The following is a 21,811-nucleotide window of genomic DNA, read 5'->3' as shown; positions in this document are numbered from 1 at the left end:
TAAGATGCAAAATGTATTGGAGGAGAGTATGTAAAATAACTACGAGGTGATAGTCAGATTAGTAGTATTTGCTATTAACACCCCCAAGAAACATTTAATTTTCCACCTGTGTTGGTTGTAGTTCACATGCACCTTATCATCATCTCCTCTGCTTGTTTATTACTAAATATGAGGTAGTTTTTGCACTACTTTTGAGTTCTGTAATTGATTTATTGTCAGGAGATCACTTTGTAAATCTATCCCTAAATGTCTAGACGCTGGAATATTGGGAAAATTTTGATTTTAGGACAGAAAAATGCCATGGAATGTAATAAAGTTGGGTTGGGCGAATAATCAAAGGTGTTTTTCATGTGCATCTTGTCAGTAAAGATGTTTCTGGTAAATATGCTACACAGAGCCATAGTTCATTGACAAATTAAGCAAAATGAATGATGATAACAACTGAGATAATAACACCAGTTTGAGTAAATTCTCAATGAGTAAAGGCACTGTGTAGTAAATGCTAGACATGAAATACCACATATTATAACATGTTTTTACTATAAACTTCAGTCTAGTGTTTAAAATAAATCCTTCTGAAATGATTCTGTAGTCATGTGGTTGTTAGTCATGCTGAATCAGTGAAAGCAGAAAAATTATTTATTCGTACTGAAACGCTAGTATCCGCTTGTTAAGTCTAACTTCACGGGAACCAGCTACTGGATCTAAGCAATCTATCAAACGGTATGGGGAGGCTCAACAAATGGTGTAATACTTTTAAAAATCATGATTGCAAAATATATAACCATGGATAATATCAGATGGCCAGAAAGTGATTGTTTTTTTTATAAAATGTTAAAATATTGATGTTTGTGATGCAGCAAGTCCAGATAAGGTTACTGTATGTATACCATGATTTTCTTTAAAAAAAAAAAAAAAAACTATTACTTTAATGCGTTAGTAGCGGCTTGGACCTGAAAACAGTATTCCTTATGTCAAGTGGATAGAGTATACCCACACAAGAGCGCCCTCTGAGATGTATTACTGAACACATACTGTAACTGTTCTTCCCTGACAAGATGTGCATGAAATCCCATTTTGCGATTTCACTTTGATGAATCGCCAATCAAAATCTTAAAATATCACACAAATTTGAGATGCACAAAATATCAGCGGCCATATTGATATAGGCTGATAAATGTTATATTTATTGTTAGAGTTATCGCTCTGATTTCAAAATTATTCCAGTATCTTTAAGCTGATAAATTATGTATTATTTCTGCAGGTTGATCCACTTTACATGCTTGCTGCCTGCTACTTTTTAATTTTATTTTACTGGTATTTTGATTATGGTTGAGGTTCCCTAAGATAGATGGTTGCTTTATTTATGATTTTTTAAAACAAGGAGAAAATTTATTCACATAAAAAAGTTTGGCTCAGAAATGAATTGTTGTTAAATAAAGCCCAAAGTTCAGTTCAGACTATTCTTACTTTTTTAATAGTTGTTGACTGTATGTGTTTGTCTTATATTTATTGGCTAATACATCAGATAATTATTGGCTAATATCGGTAGAGCTATCGGTATCTGTATCTGAAGTTTTTTTTTTTTTTTTTTATAAAATCAGAGGTTAACTGTATGTGTTTGCCTTCAGATGTTGGCAATCATGCATAAAAATATTTATTATATGTATTATATTTATTGGATAATACATCACAGAGTTATCAGCTAATATCGGTAGAGTTGTCAGTATAGGTATATAAGTTTTTTTTTATAAAATAAGTTGTTAGCTGTATGTATTTGCCTTCAGATTTTGGCAGTCTTGCAGAGAAATTAGTATTTATATTTATCGGCTAATATCAGTATATGTATTGGTATTGGTATCTGAAGTTTTTAAAATAAAATCAGTTGTTAACTGCATGTGTTTGCCTTCAAATCTTGGAAATCATGCAGAAAATGTATATTTATATTTATCAGCAAAAAAATCTGAAACTTATCAGCTAATATTGGTAGAGTTGTTGGTATTGGTACCTGAAGTTTTTATTTTAATAAAATCAGTTGTTAATTGTATGTGTTTGCCTTCAAATGTTGGCAATCGTGCAGATTTTATTTTTTTTTTATATTTATTGGCTAATATATCTGAGACTTATCGGCTAATATCGGTAGAGTTACTTGTATTGGTATCTAAAGTTTTTTTTGTTTGTTTTTTAATAAAGTTTTTAACTATTTGTGTTTGCCTTCAGATTTTTGCAATCATGCAGAAAATGTATATTTATATTTATCGGTTACTATATCAGAGAATTATCGGTTAATATCGGTAGAGTTATCAGTATCGGTATAGTAAGGTTTTTTTTATTTTATAAAATTAGTTGTTGACTGTATGTGTTTTCCTTCAGATTTTGCAGTCTTCAGAAAAATTTATTGGCTAATACAGCAGAGAATTATCGGCTGATATCGGTAGATTTATCGGCATTTGTCAAAAATTCCATATCGGTTGCATCCCTGTAATAAAATCAAATATTTTCAGAGTATTCTTTGAAATATGTCACTAAGAATGATTGAGCTGAAGTACAGACAGACAGGGAGACTGAAGGAAGTGTGCATGAATAATAGAGGTGCTGACTGTTGTTCAGCTGCGGGCCAGCAAAGGCAGCTGGGTAATTAGGCCTCGGACTCTTTCAGGGAGTTTTAAAACACTGCAGAGGAACAGGCGTGCGCGTGCACACACTGCGTTTGTGGTCCATCTGACCACAGGGGAGGTTTGTACAGGCCTGTGTTACTTTCCAGATAGCCTCAATCTCCTCGTGCTGGCAGGGCTTTAAAGGAGCCGCTGATCAGCCTTTAACTGCTATTTAATTTCGATTTTTTTTTTGTTCTGTCGCTTTCGGAGGAGAGAGAGTCGGAGAGATAACAGGTTCCTGGGAGACGCAGTTTAGCGCGTAACTCCACGGGTTGCAGGGAAGATATGATCACGTAATCATACAGGATAATTCTGCGTGAAGAGACTTGGCAACCGCATGAGCTTTTTGAGCGGAGGGAGGATGTGGAGTTTTGAGTGTTACTGAGTTGGCCAAAGATTAGAGACTCAGAGTTCATGACCACTCAATCATGTGTTTGAGACCCTGCGTGTGTGCGAGACGGATAAAGCAAGAGAGAGAGTTGTGAAATACAGTGTTTGGTTAATTAAAGTCGTATGCGTCTTTGTGTCCGCAGATGTAAGTATTGCGATCGCTCGTTCAGCATTTCGTCGAATCTTCAGCGCCACATCAGGAACATCCACAACAAAGAGAAACCCTTCAAATGCCACCTGTGCGACCGCTGCTTCGGGCAACAGACCAACCTGGATCGGCATCTCAAAAAACACGAGAATGGTAATTTAGCAGGTAGACACACACATATGAATAAAAAGCCGACATTTTAGATCTTCTTTTATGAATGCGTATTTAATATGCGGAGTCTTATGTATAGATGATATTAATTGTTGTTTGTTGTGTAGGCACAGCAATGTCATCACCTCGTTCAGAGCTGGACAGCAGCAGTGCCATCTTGGAGGACAAGGAAGACTCGTATTTTAATGAAATACGAAATTTCATCAGTAATACGGCTCGAAATGCCACGTCTCCATCCCAGTCTGAGGAAGGGTAAATATAGTCTTCTTTTGCACTGATAAATGCAGTTCATATGCAAAGACCAACTTTTATTAGGTGTAACTGCTGACTTGCTGTCAAACAAGTGGTTTAATATTTTACATATCTTCACATCAGTCCAATTCATCATTTATTTCCTCCTATCAAATCTGATCATTTTAATTTAATACATTTTTTTATTTTATTTTATTTATTTTTTTGTTTAATTTAATTTAATTTTTGTTTATTAATGTTCATTTTTTAACTTAATGTATTAATTTTATTTAAAAAATTTTTATGTATTGTATTTTATTTATTTATTTTTTTAGTTTAGTTTTTATTTTAATTTTTTTAATTTTAATTTATTGCATTATTATTATTTAAAAATCACATGGATTCCGATTTACTCAAATCAAACTCAAGTCTTGTTCATATGTGAGAATTTATACGATATGAATCGGATCCGTGCTCGCATGTCGGCTGTGTAAGCAGGTAGATCTGAATTTTACCTGTTAATGCAAGTCGCGCATCATTAAAAACCATATCAAATGACGTCAACTCGCTTGCATTCGGAACAGACTTCAGCAGAGTCCCAAACCTTAAATCTCATAACTGAGGACTAAAAAAAGCTTTTATATTGTCATGTAGGACAAGTATTTAGGCATGTTAATGCGAGAGAGAGAGAGAGAGAGAGAGAGAGAGAGAGAGAGAGAGAGAGAGAGAGAGAGAGCACAACATCCGCCATATAACCAATAAAAACTATAATTATATTTATATATAATTATATAAAACTAAATTATATATGCATAAATCATGCCATGGACATTACATTAAGATGATTGCTGCTTTAAAAAGGCTAGATTAAAAGAAATGTTAAAATGAGAATAGTGCGGACGTAGCAAGTGCTCATTCGGTACAAGGTACAGCTAAACAGATGTGTTTTCAGTCTTGATTTGAATGTGCCTAAAGTTTGAGCACATTTAACCTGGTAGCTTTATTTAGCATAAATAAATAAAGATTTAAATAAATAAAGTGGATCCACCCTGCTTTGACTCTTGGAATTTATAGTTTATTTAATCCGAAAGATCTGAGTGATCTGTTAGCTTTGTTTTCAGTTAGCATATCTGTAATGTAATGAGGTCCAAGGCCATTTAGGGATTTACAGACAAGTAATAATACTTTAAAATCTATTCTGAATGCACTTGGAGCCAGTGTAAAGAACTGAGGACAGGTGTGATGTGCTCTGATTTTCTGGTTCTGGTCAGAATCCTGGCAACAGCGTTCTGGATGAGCTGCAACTGTCTGACTGTCTTTTTGGGAAGTCTAGTGAGGAGTACATTACAGTAATCCGCCCTGCTGGTGATAAAAGCATAAACAAGTTTCTTTCAGTCTTCACTTGAAACAAAGCATCTAATCCTTGCAATGTTTTTGAGATGAGAGTATGCTGATTTAGATACTGTTTTGATGTGACTACTGAGGTTTAAAAAAGATCTCAAATCCAAAATATTTTATTAACTATGTGTAAATGTTATTATATTATATGTATTACATAATTAGGTTTAGATTAGATAATTATTTATATTTTCATAAAGGCTGAATTAAGTATTTACATAGGTTCTTAATCCACATCATAATTTTCTATACTTCTGTTAAGTGGTTTGTGCAGGTGACAAAATATGAATATCATATAAATATTCACATCAGCCTAAGTCAGCATTTTTTTCCTCCTATCAGATCTGAATAATTTAATTTATTTTATTTTATTTGAATATTATTATTTTTTTATTATTATTTTTTAAAGTTTTCATTTTTATTACATGTTATTATAAAATTATTTAAGATTTTTTATAATTATTATTCGCATAGAGTAATGAAGTTTGCCCTGCGCACTTGCGATTTTAAAAAAACGTTTTGGTGCGTTAATCTTGTCAATACTATTGTTCAAAAGGTCATGATTCGAACTCATCAAATAATTGCTTCGTACAGTTTTTATTTTACATTCTTCTGGTGATACAAAACACTAACATTTCGGCACAATTCCTTCCTCAGTATGTGACACGATACTCTCACTCCACCCTTTTGTCCCACAATCCATCACATTGTGTCATTGGTTAGACGGCCACTCGATCTCATTTTCATTTCACTATACCGTAATTAACCACACAAGGATTATTATTATTATTATTCAACATATTTTCTTTAAGTTTACCTTTTTTTCTTTTATTTAATTATTTTTTGCAGTGCCAAAAATTAAACACATATTATGTGTATATTTTTAAGTATATTATTTTAAATGTATTATGTTAAATGGGAGTCATGGTGGGCGAAGTGGGTAGCACAATCTTCTCACAGCAAGAAAGTCACTGGTTTGAGTCCCGGCTGGGTCAGTTTACATTTCTGTGTGGAGTTTGCATATTCTCTCCATGTTCGTGTGGGTTTCCTCCGGGTGCTCTGGTTTCCCCCACAGTCCAAAGACATGCGCTATAGTTGAATTAAATAGACTAGATTGGCCGTAGTGTATGAGTGTGTGAAAGAGTTTGTATGGCTGTTTCCCAGTGATGAGTTGCAGCTGGAAGGGCATCTGCTGTGTAAAACACATGCTAGATAAGTTGGCGGTTCATTCCACTGTGGCGACTCCTCATTAATAAATGGACTAAGCCGAAAATGAATGAATGAATAATAAGTATATTTTATGTTTACATTTTAGATGTTTACATAAAAGCTAGGTGAACTACACGCAGTCAAGTGTGGGCTCACATACACACGCATACACTCTCACACAGATGAAGTGTCCATTAGTCTGTCAGTCATCAGTTGTCGCTAGTTGCCTCCGGCAGAATGGAGGTTATTATACACAAACATTACTGAACACAACACTTCTCATGCCTTATTCATTAACCCTCACCTCTGAGTGAATAGCAGCACATGAAAGGAACAGGCCAGTGTAGTAGTGTGTATCAACCGCACATGTGAGCATATCTGTGTGTGTACATATATTCAGTACGGTTGTTAATCATTAGCCTGTCGCCTGCGGTTTCTGAGAGCAAAGATTAGGGCAGGTCTCCAGGAGAACGTGATTACTGATTGGCCGATTGTGAGCGCGTGCAGAACGCTGTTGACTTTTGGCTGCGTGCACATACATGAATTTTGCCATCTGCATATGATAATTATGGCCGATCATTTCCCAGCAGTGATCATCAGGTTGGATGACGTTTTAAATGTTTGACCTGGTCATCCGTCTCTGTGTGTGTGACAGATTGAGTCAGATAAAGATCTTACAGGCTTTTGTTTTTTTTAATTCTTCATTGTTTCATTAAAAGTCATTACAGCATGGACTATGTGTGTGTTTGTGTGCGTCTCACATCTGGACCCAACATGTGTTTGTGAACAGGAAGTAGGAGGTCAGAGGTTGCTGGATGTTTCCTGTCAGAGTGACTGCTCCTGATAGATACTTTATCCTCCACAAATTACCACAGCTCTCTCTAATTAGTCGATGTGTTTTCATCATCACGCCATCGCTGCCTCTCTCGTTCCCTCTCACGCAGTATTAGGGGTGCGGAGTGATGAAAGAAGGTGATTTCGGGGATTATCCGAGATGTAAAAAGGGCTTTGCGCTGTTAACCCCATGGTGAAACGCTAATCTGGGGGGAAAACAGAGATGTGAGTCTGAAAGAGATGGAGGTGAAAGATGAAACTGGAGTAAATGTTATTGGTCAGAGGTTGCTCTTTTGGAGAACTGCAGAGATGACACACTGGTTGTGTTTTATGGATAGATGGATGGATGGATGGATGGATGGATGGATGGATGGATGGATGGATGGATGGATGAATAAAATAAAGGATGGATGGATGGATAGATGGATGGATGGATGGATGGATGAATGGATAAAATAATGAATGGATAAATGAATGGATGGATGGATGGATGGATGGATGGATGGATGGATGGATGGATGGATGGATGGATGAAATGAACAAAACAATGGATAGATGGATTGATGATGGATGAATAAAATTGGATGGATGGATGGATGGATGGATAAATAAATAAACAATTTATGGAAGGATGGATGAAGGATGATGGATGGATGAATAAAACGATGGATGGATGGATGGATGGATGGAAGGATGGATGGAATGAACAAATCAATGGACGGATGGATGGATGGATGGATAAAATGAACAAAACAATGGATTGATGGATGGATAAATAAAACTGGATGGATGGATAAATAAAACAAATGATGGATGAATAGAATGATAGGTGAAGGATGATGGATGGAATGAAAGAACAAACAAAATGTATGGATGGATGGATGGATGGATGGATGGATGGATGGATGGATGGGTAAAACGATGGATGGATAGATGGATGGATAGATAGACGGATAGACATAAAACAATGGATGGATGGATAAATAAAATGATGGATGAATAGATGGATGGATGGATGGGATAGATGGATAAAACAATTGATGGATGGAAGGAAAGATAAAGGATGATTGATGAATAAAACAATGGATAGATGGATGGATGGATGGATGGATGGATGGATGGATGGATGGATGGATGGATGGATGGATGGATGGATGAAATGATCAAAACAATGAATGGATGGATTGACGGAATGAACAAAACGATGGATGGATGAAGGGATGGATGGATGGAATGAACAAAATGATGGATAGATGGATGGATGTATAAATGGATAGATGAACAAACAAAACAATGAATGGATGGAATGAACAAACAAATGGATGATGGATAAAATCAATAAACAAACAAAATGTATTAATATAAATATGAATATCGATAATTGAAAGCTTGATAGTTGGAACAAATGACAGATATAAAAATGGCACAAACAGAACATGGATAAAATAAAAGATGGATGCAGGGATGGATGAAAAAAAGCTTATGGTAGGATAAGATGAGAGTTGGATCTGAAGCTAATTATGGATGGATAATATAAATTCATAAAATTTATATGGATGATAAATAACTGGATAAATATCTCAATAGAATGATAATGAAACAAAGAAATGAAGGATGGATGTTTGGATTGATGAATGGGTGGAATGTTTGGTAGTTCAATCGATAGAACTAAGGATCGATAAATAGAAAAACTAAACAGATCAAACAATGGAAGTGGACATAATGATGGATAGGTGGACGAGTGAACAATGGATAGATGGATGAACGAGGGGATAAGATAACTTAAACCAAAATTAACTAATGACTGAGAGATTATATTTATTTGTTAAGACTTCAGATTTGTAATTAAATGGAATATTTATCAGATTTTTTCATCGTGCAACTTTACACACAGGCTTGTACAGGTCTTTTTTTGTTTGTTTGTTTGTTTTGTTTAGTAATTTTGTGATTGTTCTGGTCTTTTTAAAGGTGAAAACTTACTATTAGTAGGTGGAGTAAAGAGTAGAATCAGGACAGAACGTGTAAACCAGTCTAATATGGCGTCTGTTTTTTTTTGTTTGTTGACATGTCTAAACACAAAAGTGTATAATGACATATTACATATCTATTAAAAGGAGATGATAAATTATTAGGACATAATTACTGATGTCCCCATTTCTTAAAAAAATCTTCTAAATCATACAGAATGAAACTGTACACAGTTTTCCAATGGGTCTAGTGGTAGGACAATATAAAATGCAGTTTGTACACTATAAATACAGCGGAAACCTATGGAATGTCCTCGCAATTCACAAAACCAAACCTGTGTGTGTGTGAGTTTAGATAGCTGGCCTCTGTCTCTGTGGGGAAATGACTGCTTTGGCAGCTCCTTCTCTCCACTCACCAAATGGGCTGTCAGCTAAATATTTGGCCTATTAGATGAATTGGAGATAAAGAAGAAAATAAACTCGGGAAAGAGGAGATGTGAGCAGTCTGAGTGAGAGAGAGCGCGCTGAAAATAAGTGAGAGGAAGTGTGGAGGTCTGCTGTGTAAGTGGCCTGGCGATGGGCGGCTGCTTTCTGCCAGCCAGAGGCCCTCAAACCTGATGACAAACAGCCTCTTTCTGCAGCACACACACTTACACTCTTTCTTTCAGCATTTCCTCTCATTTAGAAAGCGTGGGCATGTGGTTCAGCTCTTTAAGCTGGTTTATTTGTTTGAGCCAAACAGAACTTGGTTTTCAGCGCTAAATGATTTTCTCTCTGTAATCAGGGATCGGCATATCGGCCCAAAAAAGTCGATGTCGACATAACGTCATTATTTCTCTCTGCTCTCCTCAGGCTGAACGGGAGTCATTTTGATGGAGATAAAGCTCTGTCCGGTCAGGGGTCACGTGACCTTGATGAAGAGGAGGGGGAGGAGCTTGGAGCAGAGGAAGAGGAGGCGGAGCATAACGACGGTGCTAGGAAAGCGGGCGATGACGGAGTGCCAAGCAATCTGGATCAAGACATCATAAATGACGACATGGATTTTGAGGGACAGGAGGATCTAGAGATGAACAGTAAATCTTCACCGCAAAGGTACACCTACAGGAGTTTAACTCATCTTTATTTCTATTGACCTTATGCTTTACGTGCAACTAGGCGCAATCATTTAAATCTATTTGGCTTAAGACGTCTGGGCTCATTCACTTCTATTAATTTTTAGACTTTACAAACAGCTCGTTATTCTGCTTGATGTTACAAACTGATGTACTTAATGTACTTTTTATGTGTAGTCATGAACACACTTGCTTGTAGAGCGAGATTGTTTTCTGTCGTTTATTATTCCAAGTCACTTCTTCTATAGGTAACTAAATTGGAAGTTCGAAAACAATTGCAAAAACAAGCGTACTTTCACATCACAATTAGGTCAGTATCGCTTTTACAGTGTAGACCGTCAAAGCTGCTTAACATAGATGATGTTCTAGTGAACTGAAACTGCATCTGTCTAGTTTTTACAGTTAAAATTTTGTTCATTGTAATGTAAATGTCACTCCTATGGAGCCAGATGCCAAAAAGAATACATTTACAAAATATGACTCATACATCCAAAACACAATTCGCATTTACAAAATCAAAATACACAGACAGTTCGTAAATTAAACACACGATTCAAAAATACACAAATCCAATTCGTAAATTTAAAAAAAAAATGGATCAAAAATACACAAATACAATTTGTAAATTAAGAAAACTATTTGAAAATACACAAATTCAATTCGTAAGTTCAAAAAAACGTTTAAAAAATACACAAATACAATTCGTAAGTTCCAAAAACAATTCAAAAATACACAAATACAATTCGTAAATTGAAAAAAACGGATCAAAAATACACAAATACCATTCGTAAATTACAAAAATTATTCAAAAATACACAAATCCAATTCATAAATTCAAAATACGATTCAAAAATACACAAATACAATTCATAAATTCAAAAAAACGGTTTAAAAATATACAAATACAATTTGTAAATTAATAAAACAATTAAAAAATACCCAAATACAGATCGTAAATTTAAAAAATGATTTAAAAATACACAAATCCAATTCATAAATTCAAAACACGATTCAAAAATACACAAATACAATACATTAATTCCAAAAACAATCTAAAAAATACACAAATCCAATTCATTTGGCGAAAATATTTGATTTTTACTTGTGAATTCACAAATTGTGTGCTGTATTTATGAATTGTGTTTTGAATTTACAAATTGGATATTGTAAATGTGAATTGCTGTGCGTGTATGAATTTTATTTCATAAATGTATTATTTCTGAGACTGATCTGGCTCCTTACACTACTGAAAGCCTAAGCACTGAAGGGTAAATCCAGTGATGTGCATCTCAACAAATCCCAAACCAGTGGCAGGGAACGAACTTCACCAATTGACGAAAGTGAAGGAAAACTAACCTTGTGAAAAAACAGGCATAGCTGGGCTTGATCAGTTCACCACTTGTGCAGGTTATGTTCGTTCATTTTATGGTTGGGATCTAACTGAATCTGAATCATTTACAGGTTTGATGAGGATGACGAAGATCAGAGCAGCTTCTCCACGCTGGATCACATCCGTCACTTTAGTATGGAGGATGGGGATCTCAGCGACGGGGATGTCAGCAGCTTTGGTCCCGCCCACCTGCAAGAGGGCATCAAGCAGCCTCTCTACAGGAAGTCAAAGTCGCAGGTATGGCCATTACTGTCTAACTGCTAATCTTATAAAGATCAAAACCTATTAATGATGTTTGCTATATTATTTAGGCATTTATTTGCCCTTTATTGATATTATTTATATAATATCAGCGAATCATTTAATTAATAATATTGTATGATAACTGTAAACATAAGATTTATTAATAATTATATTAATAATAATAATTATAATAAGTGTTTATGATGGCAAAAATGTTGTATATAGTTACTAGGTATTGTAATTATTGTTTTAAATTTTTATTAAATCTATTAATATTGATATTACTTACTAAATTTAACTAATATTAATAATTATTTACAAGTATAAAATGTTTATTAATTTAATATTTTAATAAAATTATATATAGGTGTGTGTACATATATATATATATATATATATATATATATATATATATATATATATATATATATATATATATATATATATATATATAGCTTTAATAATATTATTATTATTGTTAACTATTCTGGCCAAATATTTATTACAATTAAACAAGTATACAAGTATAATTTGTATTATAATTTTTATAATAATAATAACTTTTATAAACCCATAGTAGTTATATTATTAGTAAACATTTATAATTTTCATAACAAGCATCAGAGTGTTCATGGATATAGTCTGTGTATTATAAGCAGAATTATTTTATTAATAATAATAATAATAATAATATTAATACATTTATATATCTACATATTATATATTTGTAACTGTAAATCTGTCTTTGTTTATAGGCATATGCTATGATGCTGTCTCTAGCCGATAAGGATCCACTTCATTCGTCTACCCATAATGCCCCAATGTGGCACAGTTTGGCCCGTGCTGCAGAACCCAGCGCCATTCAATCTCTCAGTCACGTATGACACCCTGACGGGACTTAACATTCTGCTACACGACAGCCAGAGACGCTGGTCCACAAACACACCGCACAAGAGACAAGTGCCCGAATCCATGTAACACACACACACACACACACACACACCTTCCCCATAAACATGAACAAATCATTGATCAAGTAGGAATGACAGTAGTGTTTGATGGTGATGATGAAGACGATGACAATATTAGTAAATTCGTAATAATAGTTGTATTTATTCTGTCCAGTTCCAGTGTTTTGCACAGCAGTGGCAGCTGGTGAACCGTTTTTGAAACATTGGTGTTTGTGAGTTTTGTCCGATGTTACTGAGAGTAACACATCAGAGTCTTCCACAAGACAAAATGTGATCGCAGAACTATTCAGGCACAAATTGCCTGCCGGCCTGTAAATATACTGAACATTAATGACATCACACACACGCGAATGCAAATACCGACAAATCAACCAAGTAAACATTTCAACAGTTTTTTTTTCTGGTCTTGTGCACAAACGTATAAACACAAGAGGTCGTTGGTGTTTCTCTTTGAAGTGAATTTATAAACCGATAAAAGGTGTGACCTTTAAACCTCTCACTGACGCTGCTTGTAAAAATAAAAAAACGAAAAATACGGTGTAAAGGAGCGAGAAAGTGACTCTTTCAGGTTCTGTCCAATTAAAGCACTGCATTACCTTCAACCCACTTTCAAGCCCGTTTGTGCGATAACTATGGAGCCAGATCAGTCTCAAAAATAATACATTTATAATTTATAATACATCCATCCACAATGCAATTCGCATTTACAAAATCCAATTCGTAAACTCAAAACACGATTAAGAAATACACAAATCCAATTAGTCATCTCAAAAATACACATCCAGTTCGTCAATTCAAAACACAAATCCTAATTACACAAATTCAATTTGTCAATTCAAAACACAATTCATAAATACGCAAATCCAATTAGAAAATTCGAAACAGGATTCAAAAATACACAAATCTATTTCTTGAATTCCAAAATACACAAATCCATTTTTTCAATTTAAAAATACACAAATCCAATTCATAAATTCAAAACACGAAATCAAAAACACAAATTCAATTTATAAATTCAAAACACGAATCCTAAATACACAAATACAATTCGTAAATTCAAAACACAATTAAAAAATACACAAATCCAATGCGTAAATTCAAAACACGAATCCTAAATACACAACTCCAATTTGTAAATTCAAAACATGAATCCCAAACACATATCCAATTTGTAAATTCAAAAATACACAAATCACAAATGCGTAAATTCGAAACACAAATTCTAAATACACAGTCAATATTTAATTGAAAACACGATTCCTAAATGTGAAATTACAAATAATTTGTTTTGTATTTATATATTGTGTTTTAAATATACAAATTGGATTTTGTAACTGTGAATTTTGCTGTGCACGTATGAATTTTATTTCATAAGTGTACTATTTCTGAGACTGATCTGGCTCCATTGTAAACAGACACTCTTTTTAGTTAGTTGTAAAAAAAAAACTGCTAGTAAACTTTTTTTTTCTAAATTAAAAAAAAAAATAGAATCTGAATCTGTAGAAATTGCGTTAAAGGGCATTCTATCATTTCCACGGTAACCTTCTTCCATTAGTTGGCGAATGATACCACTAAGTAGCCTGAATTTTAGTCTTTAGCTACACCGTCCTTGTGTGTCTTTCATTTATAGACAATCATGGGTTCCTTTTTTTCCTTGTCATTTTTGTTTTGTCTTTTTTTCCTTTGGTTGATGTCGTCAATGTTATTGCTGTGTATCTTGAAAGTTGTATTTATTTCTTTGCAAACTGTAGTTTGTTTACTGAATAGCACTGCTCTCAAAGCGCCCCCTTGTGTCCGAAATGAAGAATTTCTCACTGAAATGTTTTTCGGGGGAAAGAGACTCTACTGGGGTTTGTAGAAACGTCTGAATGCCAGATAGTATTAAACGTACCATCACAGCTTATACTTCTAATTAAAAACTGGTAAATGATATAGATATTACGTAGGGTTTTTTTTTTTTTTTGTATGACAGTTTATTGATTCAACTGTAAAATAGAAAAAAATGAGAAAAAAAGGAAAGAAGAATAAAAACAGCTGATATAATTTCTTCATCAAACAAACGCATGATTGGTCCAAGCTGTACCTGACATTTTCTATGGTTGTCTGCAAGCTTGTGTGACGTTCGGGTCCATGTTGATTTCTTGTGCCAAACCTATGAGAAATGCCAGATTTTGTTTCTCCTCACAGGGGAAGGGGGGTGTGAAGGACCAGATCTTTCCTATTTCACTTTGTTTGTTATTTTTGTCGATGTTTATAATCCCATTTTTAAAAGTAATCAGTGAGTTGAGGTACTTCTGTTTTAATGCTTTCTACAATGTAACTGTATTGCATTATAATTCAATACTGTGGGAGGAGTTACTGAGAAATAAAAACTCCTATGTGGGCGAACTGTGCACTCTCACACTGTGTGTGACTTCCTCTTTCTCTGTGTCTTCATCTCTTGAGGTGGACTCGCTCAAATAACATGTGAAGGTTACATTTCACCCTAAAATCCATGATTGTAATTACTGTAATGCGTTTTGTGAAGAAAAAAAGCCTCAATCTTAATTATTATTGATTTTCTTAACATAAAATTATACAATTCAATCATACAATATTAGTTGTTTCAATTTAATAGATACATAGTTTACTGTAATAATTACATATATTGTAGTTATTGCATAAAATAGCTATTTGTGAATTATTGTAACGAGTCAGGTTGCAACAGAAATGAGGATCCAAATGCAGTTTATGAAAAGAATCATCAAGCAGGCAACGGTCAAAACAGGGACAGACAGAAGCATGCAGATAATCCAAAATCGTAGTCAGAGTACAGGTGAATGGTCGGGACAGGGGGCAAAAATAACTGTTAAAAAACAAGGCAAGGAAACACTTCGTAATGCTTACAGTTTAACAAGACTCAGCAATGTGAGTGTGAAATGCAGTGTGTATATACAGTCCATGTAATCATTCAATGATAAACTTCAGCTGTGTGTGTGTGTGTGATGCTGCGGTCACACAGCATGCAAAACCCTGTCGTACAGTGCTGCGAAAAGGGGCAGGATTAAACAAGATGATTAGACATTTTAAAAAGCGAGCGATTGGTTTTTATTTTAAATTTCTGTCCAGAGAGGTCATGTTTTGATCTTCGATTGGTCTCAGGCAGTCATGTGATGTGAATTAGTACGAGCTTGCGTTTCCGGTCTGTCGCATTTGTATGAATGGAAGTATATGAGGCGAAAAGGGCAGTGTGACTGCAGCTTTAGTGTCTGGATGACTGTCAGCTGTGTCAGGAGTGATTGGAGCAATGACTTCTGGGAGTTGTAGTTCAGTTTAGTGGCAGAATTGTAGTTTTCTAGCGATCTGAAACTGCTAGATTGCTGGTGATCATAACAATTATATTACTTAAAAATCATTAAGTATATATAACAGTTAATGTATGGTTATTTTATTGTACATTATAATTGTAATTAATGTCAAAATGTCATTTATCATCAATTATATATTATGTGTTATTATATTATATGTAGCAAAAAAAAATGCTTATTTTAATGTAAACAAAACGTTTACATTTTTTGTTATGTCCACATGCCTTCTCGTTCATTTCACTTTTTGTGTGTTGTGTATGACCTTGCTCATATACACAAATGAGTTGTGGTTTTATAGGGTAGCATTGCAATTAGTTATTGTTTTACAAGCTCGATACTAAAAATTAACTTATTCTTTCCCTGGCCACACCAAAAATAAACAAATAAATGAATAATTTGTTAGCCACAAATTTAAAATAATTAGAAATTTTCAAAACAAGCTAAATACAGCTGTATACATACACTTTTTATTCAACAAAACCTTTCTTTAAAAAAAAAAAAAACAATTGACGTTTTGTTTAATTGTTGTCATGTATCTAGAACTATGCACAGTAATCTGTCCAGACTAAAGGTCCCAGACCACCAGGATACATAAATGGGAAGTTAATCTCCTGCAATGATATAGTAAAGAGTGATCTCACTTGGTAATTTAATGATGGAATTTTTTTTTCCGTTTTTTTTTTCTTCCTTTTTTAATTTAGAAAAACATTGTCTGTGCAATAATATTAGAATAACTGCAATACATTGCAGTGAAAAAAATGATAAAAATTAAATTAAATACTCGTCATTGATATTTTTAAAAAAATCTTTTTTTTATTTCATCTGCATTAAAATAATTTTAATCATTTTGCTACCACCACTGATTTTAAGGATAAACTAAATTTAGTACAATGGCCCATAGCATTTTAAATTTAAAATAATTTCATACAACACACGCTGATATTAATGTACAATTTAAGCCAGAATTATTAACCCCCCCTCCTTTTTTCTTTTTTAAATATTTCCTAAATGATGTTAAACAGAGAAAGGACATTTTCACTGTATGTCTGATAATATTTTTTCTTCTGGAGAAAGTCGTATTTGTTTTATTTCGGCTAGAATAAAAGCAATTTTTAATTTTTTTTAAAAACCATTTTAAGACCAAAATTATTAGCCCCTTTCAGCTATATTTTTCCCGCTAGTCTACAGAACAAATTATCATTATACAATAACTTGCCTAATTACCCTAACCTGCCTAGTTAACCTAATCAACCTAGTTAAGCCTCTAAATGTCACTTTAAGCTGTGTAGAAGTGTCTTGGAAAAATATCTAGTCAAATATTATTTACTGTCATCATGGCAAAGATAAAATAAATCAGTTATTAGAGATGAGTTATTAAAACTATTATGTTTAGAAACATGTTGAAAAAAATCTCTGTTTAACAGAAGTTGGGGGGAAAAAAGGGGGGGGGGCTTGGCTAACATTTCTGACTTCAACTGTATATTTGTATATATTTATTTGCCTTATACTACTGAATAATGTCATAATTAATAAAAAAAGACCCAAAGTAGGCTTAATCCCAATTTTAATCTTATTTTTATTATCCTTAGCTGAAAATGTTCTATCATTTTCTGTTTCTCAATCACACAGACAATGATTGCTGGAGCTGCTTGATGCCCTACAGATGATTCTCACACACAGCCACACACATTTCCGAGAGAGAGAGGGAATAAACCTCCATTGATAGCGGCTCTCTCACACACCCACTCGTATTATTTCACAGCGAGACACATAAAAATCTGCTTGACACACGCTGGCAGACGGACACAGCGCGAGTCTGCTCCCCGGTCATGGCTCTCACACAGGCCCCACTGTCCCGCAGCCAGAGAGAGGCCAGAATGAGCGGCGCTCTCGTTTGTTTGAGCCAAATGATGGATGAGGTGGAGAGATGTGATGACCTGGCTCATCGCTCAAACGCTCAATGAGAAACAACATTCCAGTGACGGCTCGCTCTCATTGTTTCAACGGGATTCCCACTTCTCCTGCCAACCCCGCTCGCAAAACCCTCCGTCTCACCCCCTCATAAGTCGGACTCTTTCCGTGCTAATCATATTCCCCAATGTCCTTTTCCAGAGGGAGGCAGTTTTATCACTTTATTCTCCTCCAGTGTTTGAGTATTCATCATCTTCTCTGTGATTGCGGATGGAGGGCCGATGACTGCTTGTCTGGAATCGAGACGCTGTGTGTTTGGCCGATGACAGGCTAAATGGGATTTGCTTGGGAAAATTAGTTAGCTTTTTAATTAATTAGCTTTTTTGTGTGTTTCCTGGTATTTTTTAGTCTGACAGGAATGTGATTTTTGTTGTCGCTGTCTGGATTATGAGGGTTAGAGGAACACTTTCTGAACACAGATAAAACACACAAGTTTCTCAAGCCAACGACTTCATGTTGATAATAATGATTCATTTATTTTCTTGTTGGCTTAGTCTCTTTATTAATCAGGGGTCGCCACAGCAGAATGAACCGCCAACTTATTCAGCATATGTTTTACGCAGCGGATGCCCTTCCAGCTGCAACCCAGTACTGGGAAACATCCATACACACTCATTTACACACATACACTACAGACAATTAAGCTTGTCTTTGGAATGAGGGGGAAATCGGAGCACCCGGAGGAAACCCACGCGACCACAGGGAAAACATGCAAACTCTACACAGAAATGCCAACTGACCCAGCTGAGGCCGGAACCGTCGACCTTCTTGCTGTGAGGAGACAGCACTACCCACTGCGCTGCTGTTGATTATAATATAATTTGTAATTTGGGAAGTAGGTGATTAATTACTAATTACATCATTGATTACATCATCAAGTGAAGTTTATTTATAAACTAATTTTGAGAGGATCGTGTGATTATGATTGAACACGGCTGGTTCTGCATTAACTACTTGACTCAGTACTAAAGTTTTTTTTTTACTTTGAATATCTGTTGCAGTATCAACAGAATTTAAGCAAACTGTCTACTTATACTCAAATTGACCATCAAAATAAAGTGTTAATTTTTTTTGTAAACTGCGTATTATTTTGGGGGGAGAATACAAATGCACTGAAATATTTTTCCCAACCTCTGTATTTTTGTCCCATCACCATAAATTACAGTTCAATTACTATTTTCAATACATTACCAATTACTTGACTAATTAATAACCATATCAATAACCATACCAATAAATGACTAAAGATTGTAACAAATCGTCATCTTGGAATTATACAGTACGTTTCTATCTGTGTTCTGAATGATTTTGAGATAATCAGCTTCAAAGTTTTTGTTTTTTTTAAATAAAAAGTCTTAAAATGTAAACAACATCCCATAATGTAAATAAGTTTTCATTTAATAAGAATTTTAATAATTTAATTTTTACAAAAATGTCAGATAGAACCTTATAATTTTAAGGTGACGAAACGTTTTGCTTCATTGTCAATGCATTGACTAATGTTACAGTTTTTCTCAGTGGCTTTGGTGCATTTCTCACAACACTATTTTCATTTGCACCACACTTAATGCATTTTTTAAACAAGTAGTCATTTGTGCACATCATAGTAACAGTTTCTGATTCCTTCCAACAAATTGCAAATGCTTTTGGACATGCATCAATTGCTTTCATACGACTCTCTGCTGCTTATAACATTATTATTTGATGTCAGTCAAAGCGAACTAAACTTGTGAATGCTGAATAGTCATTCCATATAAAACTAATAGTCCTCATTTCATTACTTGAGTCATTACATACACAAATGTTGAACTAGTTATCAAAATCTGTCAAGCAAATTTTATTAAAAAAATGTTAAATCTTTGTTTTCCCAAAAATGTCTTCAAAAATGAACAATTGAATGAATGATTTACCGACCTGTGTATTGTGTATGTTCTGTATGCATGCTTGTATGTTCAGTTCCAGTATGTTCTGCAATATTGTTTACAGTTGTGCACAGCTCTACTCAAAGGAAGTTTATGTTTGTTGTAAATTATTTATTCTTTTGCACAATGCTGTGAATAAATTAGAATCGCAAAGAGCATCTGCAGTAACAATGTAAAACATATATATTCAGTGTCTTGTACTCAGATACTGTAGTTTTCAAGTGGCTATGCAAACAGTATCAAGCAAGGCTCAATCTGAAAACGTGGTCCTGTGGTAGTTTCTGGAGGTACGTATTTTTTGCAGTCTTTGTTTTTTCGAATCCACGAGAGGCCACTGTGCGCTTTTTCGTATCTCAAATGTCTTTCGTGAAGTGCCGTTCGCGCCCGTGCTGTTCTCGCGTAAACCCACCAGAGGCCGCTGTCGAATGACCGTCTGTCTGACTGACTGAATGATTGACTGGGCTGACCCACCATCGTTTATCCCTAAACCCAACCAATTTTACTGATTGACCCGCCAACCCACCTACTTCCCTAAACCCAACCGGGGATTTACAAAAGCCGTCCAGAAAAAGAAAAGCTCTTGTCTGATTTTTACCACGTTTTTCGGATTTTACCACATTCTCACCCTGTTATGAACGAGTTCACTTTATTTTTAGGATTCTGTTTTTGTCTTACCCAATTTCTGGAACCGCTCTTCCCCTGGACTCGAATCCGGTCGTCGTCGCCGTTGTGGTCAGCTCCTCTCTGTGTCTCAAGTCCACCGACATACACGACGAGCAAACTGGACAAACTGGTTGCGGCGGGAAAGCCCTCCACGTGGAGGTAAGCGGTCAGCCGGTAAGCGCGAAAAGGAACGCCATCATACCGCCCCATAGCACTTCGCTTAAAAAATGAAATGCAGCCATACGTACCTCCGGCTACATAATTCGCGGTCAACAGAAACATCCACGGGACTACGTTTTCAGAATGAGCCTGTGTTGTGTATAGTGCTGTCTTGAGCATTTTCAGGAAGTGACACCAAATCTGACTTTTTTTGCATTGGAAAACATTACAGAGTAAACAGTCATGATGAAAACATAACAAAACCTGCCTGTCTGTTGGATATTTCACACTGGAAGAAAGATCATCATCTTCAGCTGAACCTCGCAAAAACGGAAATGCTTGTAGTTTCTGCCAACCAGACTCTACACCATGACTTTTCAATCCAGATGGATGGGGCAACCATTACTGCATCCAAAATGGTGAAAAGCCTTGGAGTAACGATTGATGACCAACTAAACTTCTCTGACCACATTTCTAGAACTGCTCAATCGTGCAGATTCGCACTCTATAACATCAGAAAGATCCGACTCTTCTTATCTGAACATGCAGCTCAACTCCTTGTTCAAGCTCTTGTTCTCTCCAAACTGGATTATTGCAACTCTCTACTAGCTGGGCTTCCAGCTAACTCTATCAAGCCTCTTCAACTGCTCCAGAATGCAGCAGCACGAGTTGTCTTCAATGAACCTAAACGAGCACATGTCACTCCGCTGCTAGTCCGTTTGCACTGGCTGCCAGTTGCTGCTCGCATCAAATTCAAAGCTCTGATGTTTGCCTACAAAGTGACTTCTGGCCTTGCTCCTTCTTATCTGCTCTTACTTCTGCAGATCTATGTGCCCTCCAGAAACTTGCGTTCTGTGAATGAACGTCGCCTCGTGGTTCCATCCCAAAGAGGGAAGAAATCACTTTCGCTCACGCTCACGCTCAATCTGCCCAGTTGGTGGAATGAACTCCCTAACTGCATCAGAACAGCAGAGTCACTCGCTACTTTCAAGAAACGACTAAAAACCCAACTATTTAGTCTCCACTAC

General features: G+C 35.2%; 1 protein-coding gene across 50 annotated transcripts in view; it reads left to right on the top strand.

Annotated features, from left to right (window-relative positions):
* Positions 1–15,122, top strand: part of mecom (MDS1 and EVI1 complex locus) — a 293,515-nt gene extending 278,393 nt beyond the window's left edge. For 26 of the 50 annotated variants that reach the window (XM_087282899.1, XM_087282889.1, XM_087282898.1 and 23 more), the window contains 5 exons: positions 3,191–3,348; positions 3,474–3,618; positions 9,858–10,097; positions 11,579–11,744; positions 12,506–15,122. In XM_087282899.1, coding sequence (XP_087139025.1) covers positions 3,191–3,348; positions 3,474–3,618; positions 9,858–10,097; positions 11,579–11,744; positions 12,506–12,634 — 838 coding nt within the window. In that variant the 3' untranslated portion in view covers positions 12,635–15,122. Of the gene's footprint in view, positions 1–3,190; positions 3,361–3,473; positions 3,619–9,857; positions 10,098–11,578; positions 11,745–12,505 lie in introns of all 50 variants that reach the window. The other 24 variants (XM_087282895.1, XM_087282882.1, XM_087282894.1 and 21 more) reach the window with 1 other exon arrangement.
* Positions 15,123–21,811: the final 6,689 nt, after the last annotated feature.

Source organism: Danio rerio, chromosome 15 (genome assembly GCF_052040795.2).
Source record: "Danio rerio strain M-AB ecotype USA chromosome 15, GRCz13ab, whole genome shotgun sequence".
NCBI classification, from domain to species: domain Eukaryota; kingdom Metazoa; phylum Chordata; class Actinopteri; order Cypriniformes; family Danionidae; genus Danio; species Danio rerio.
The sequence above is the reverse complement of the archived record's forward strand: the minus strand, read 5'-3'. Positions and strand labels throughout refer to the sequence as shown.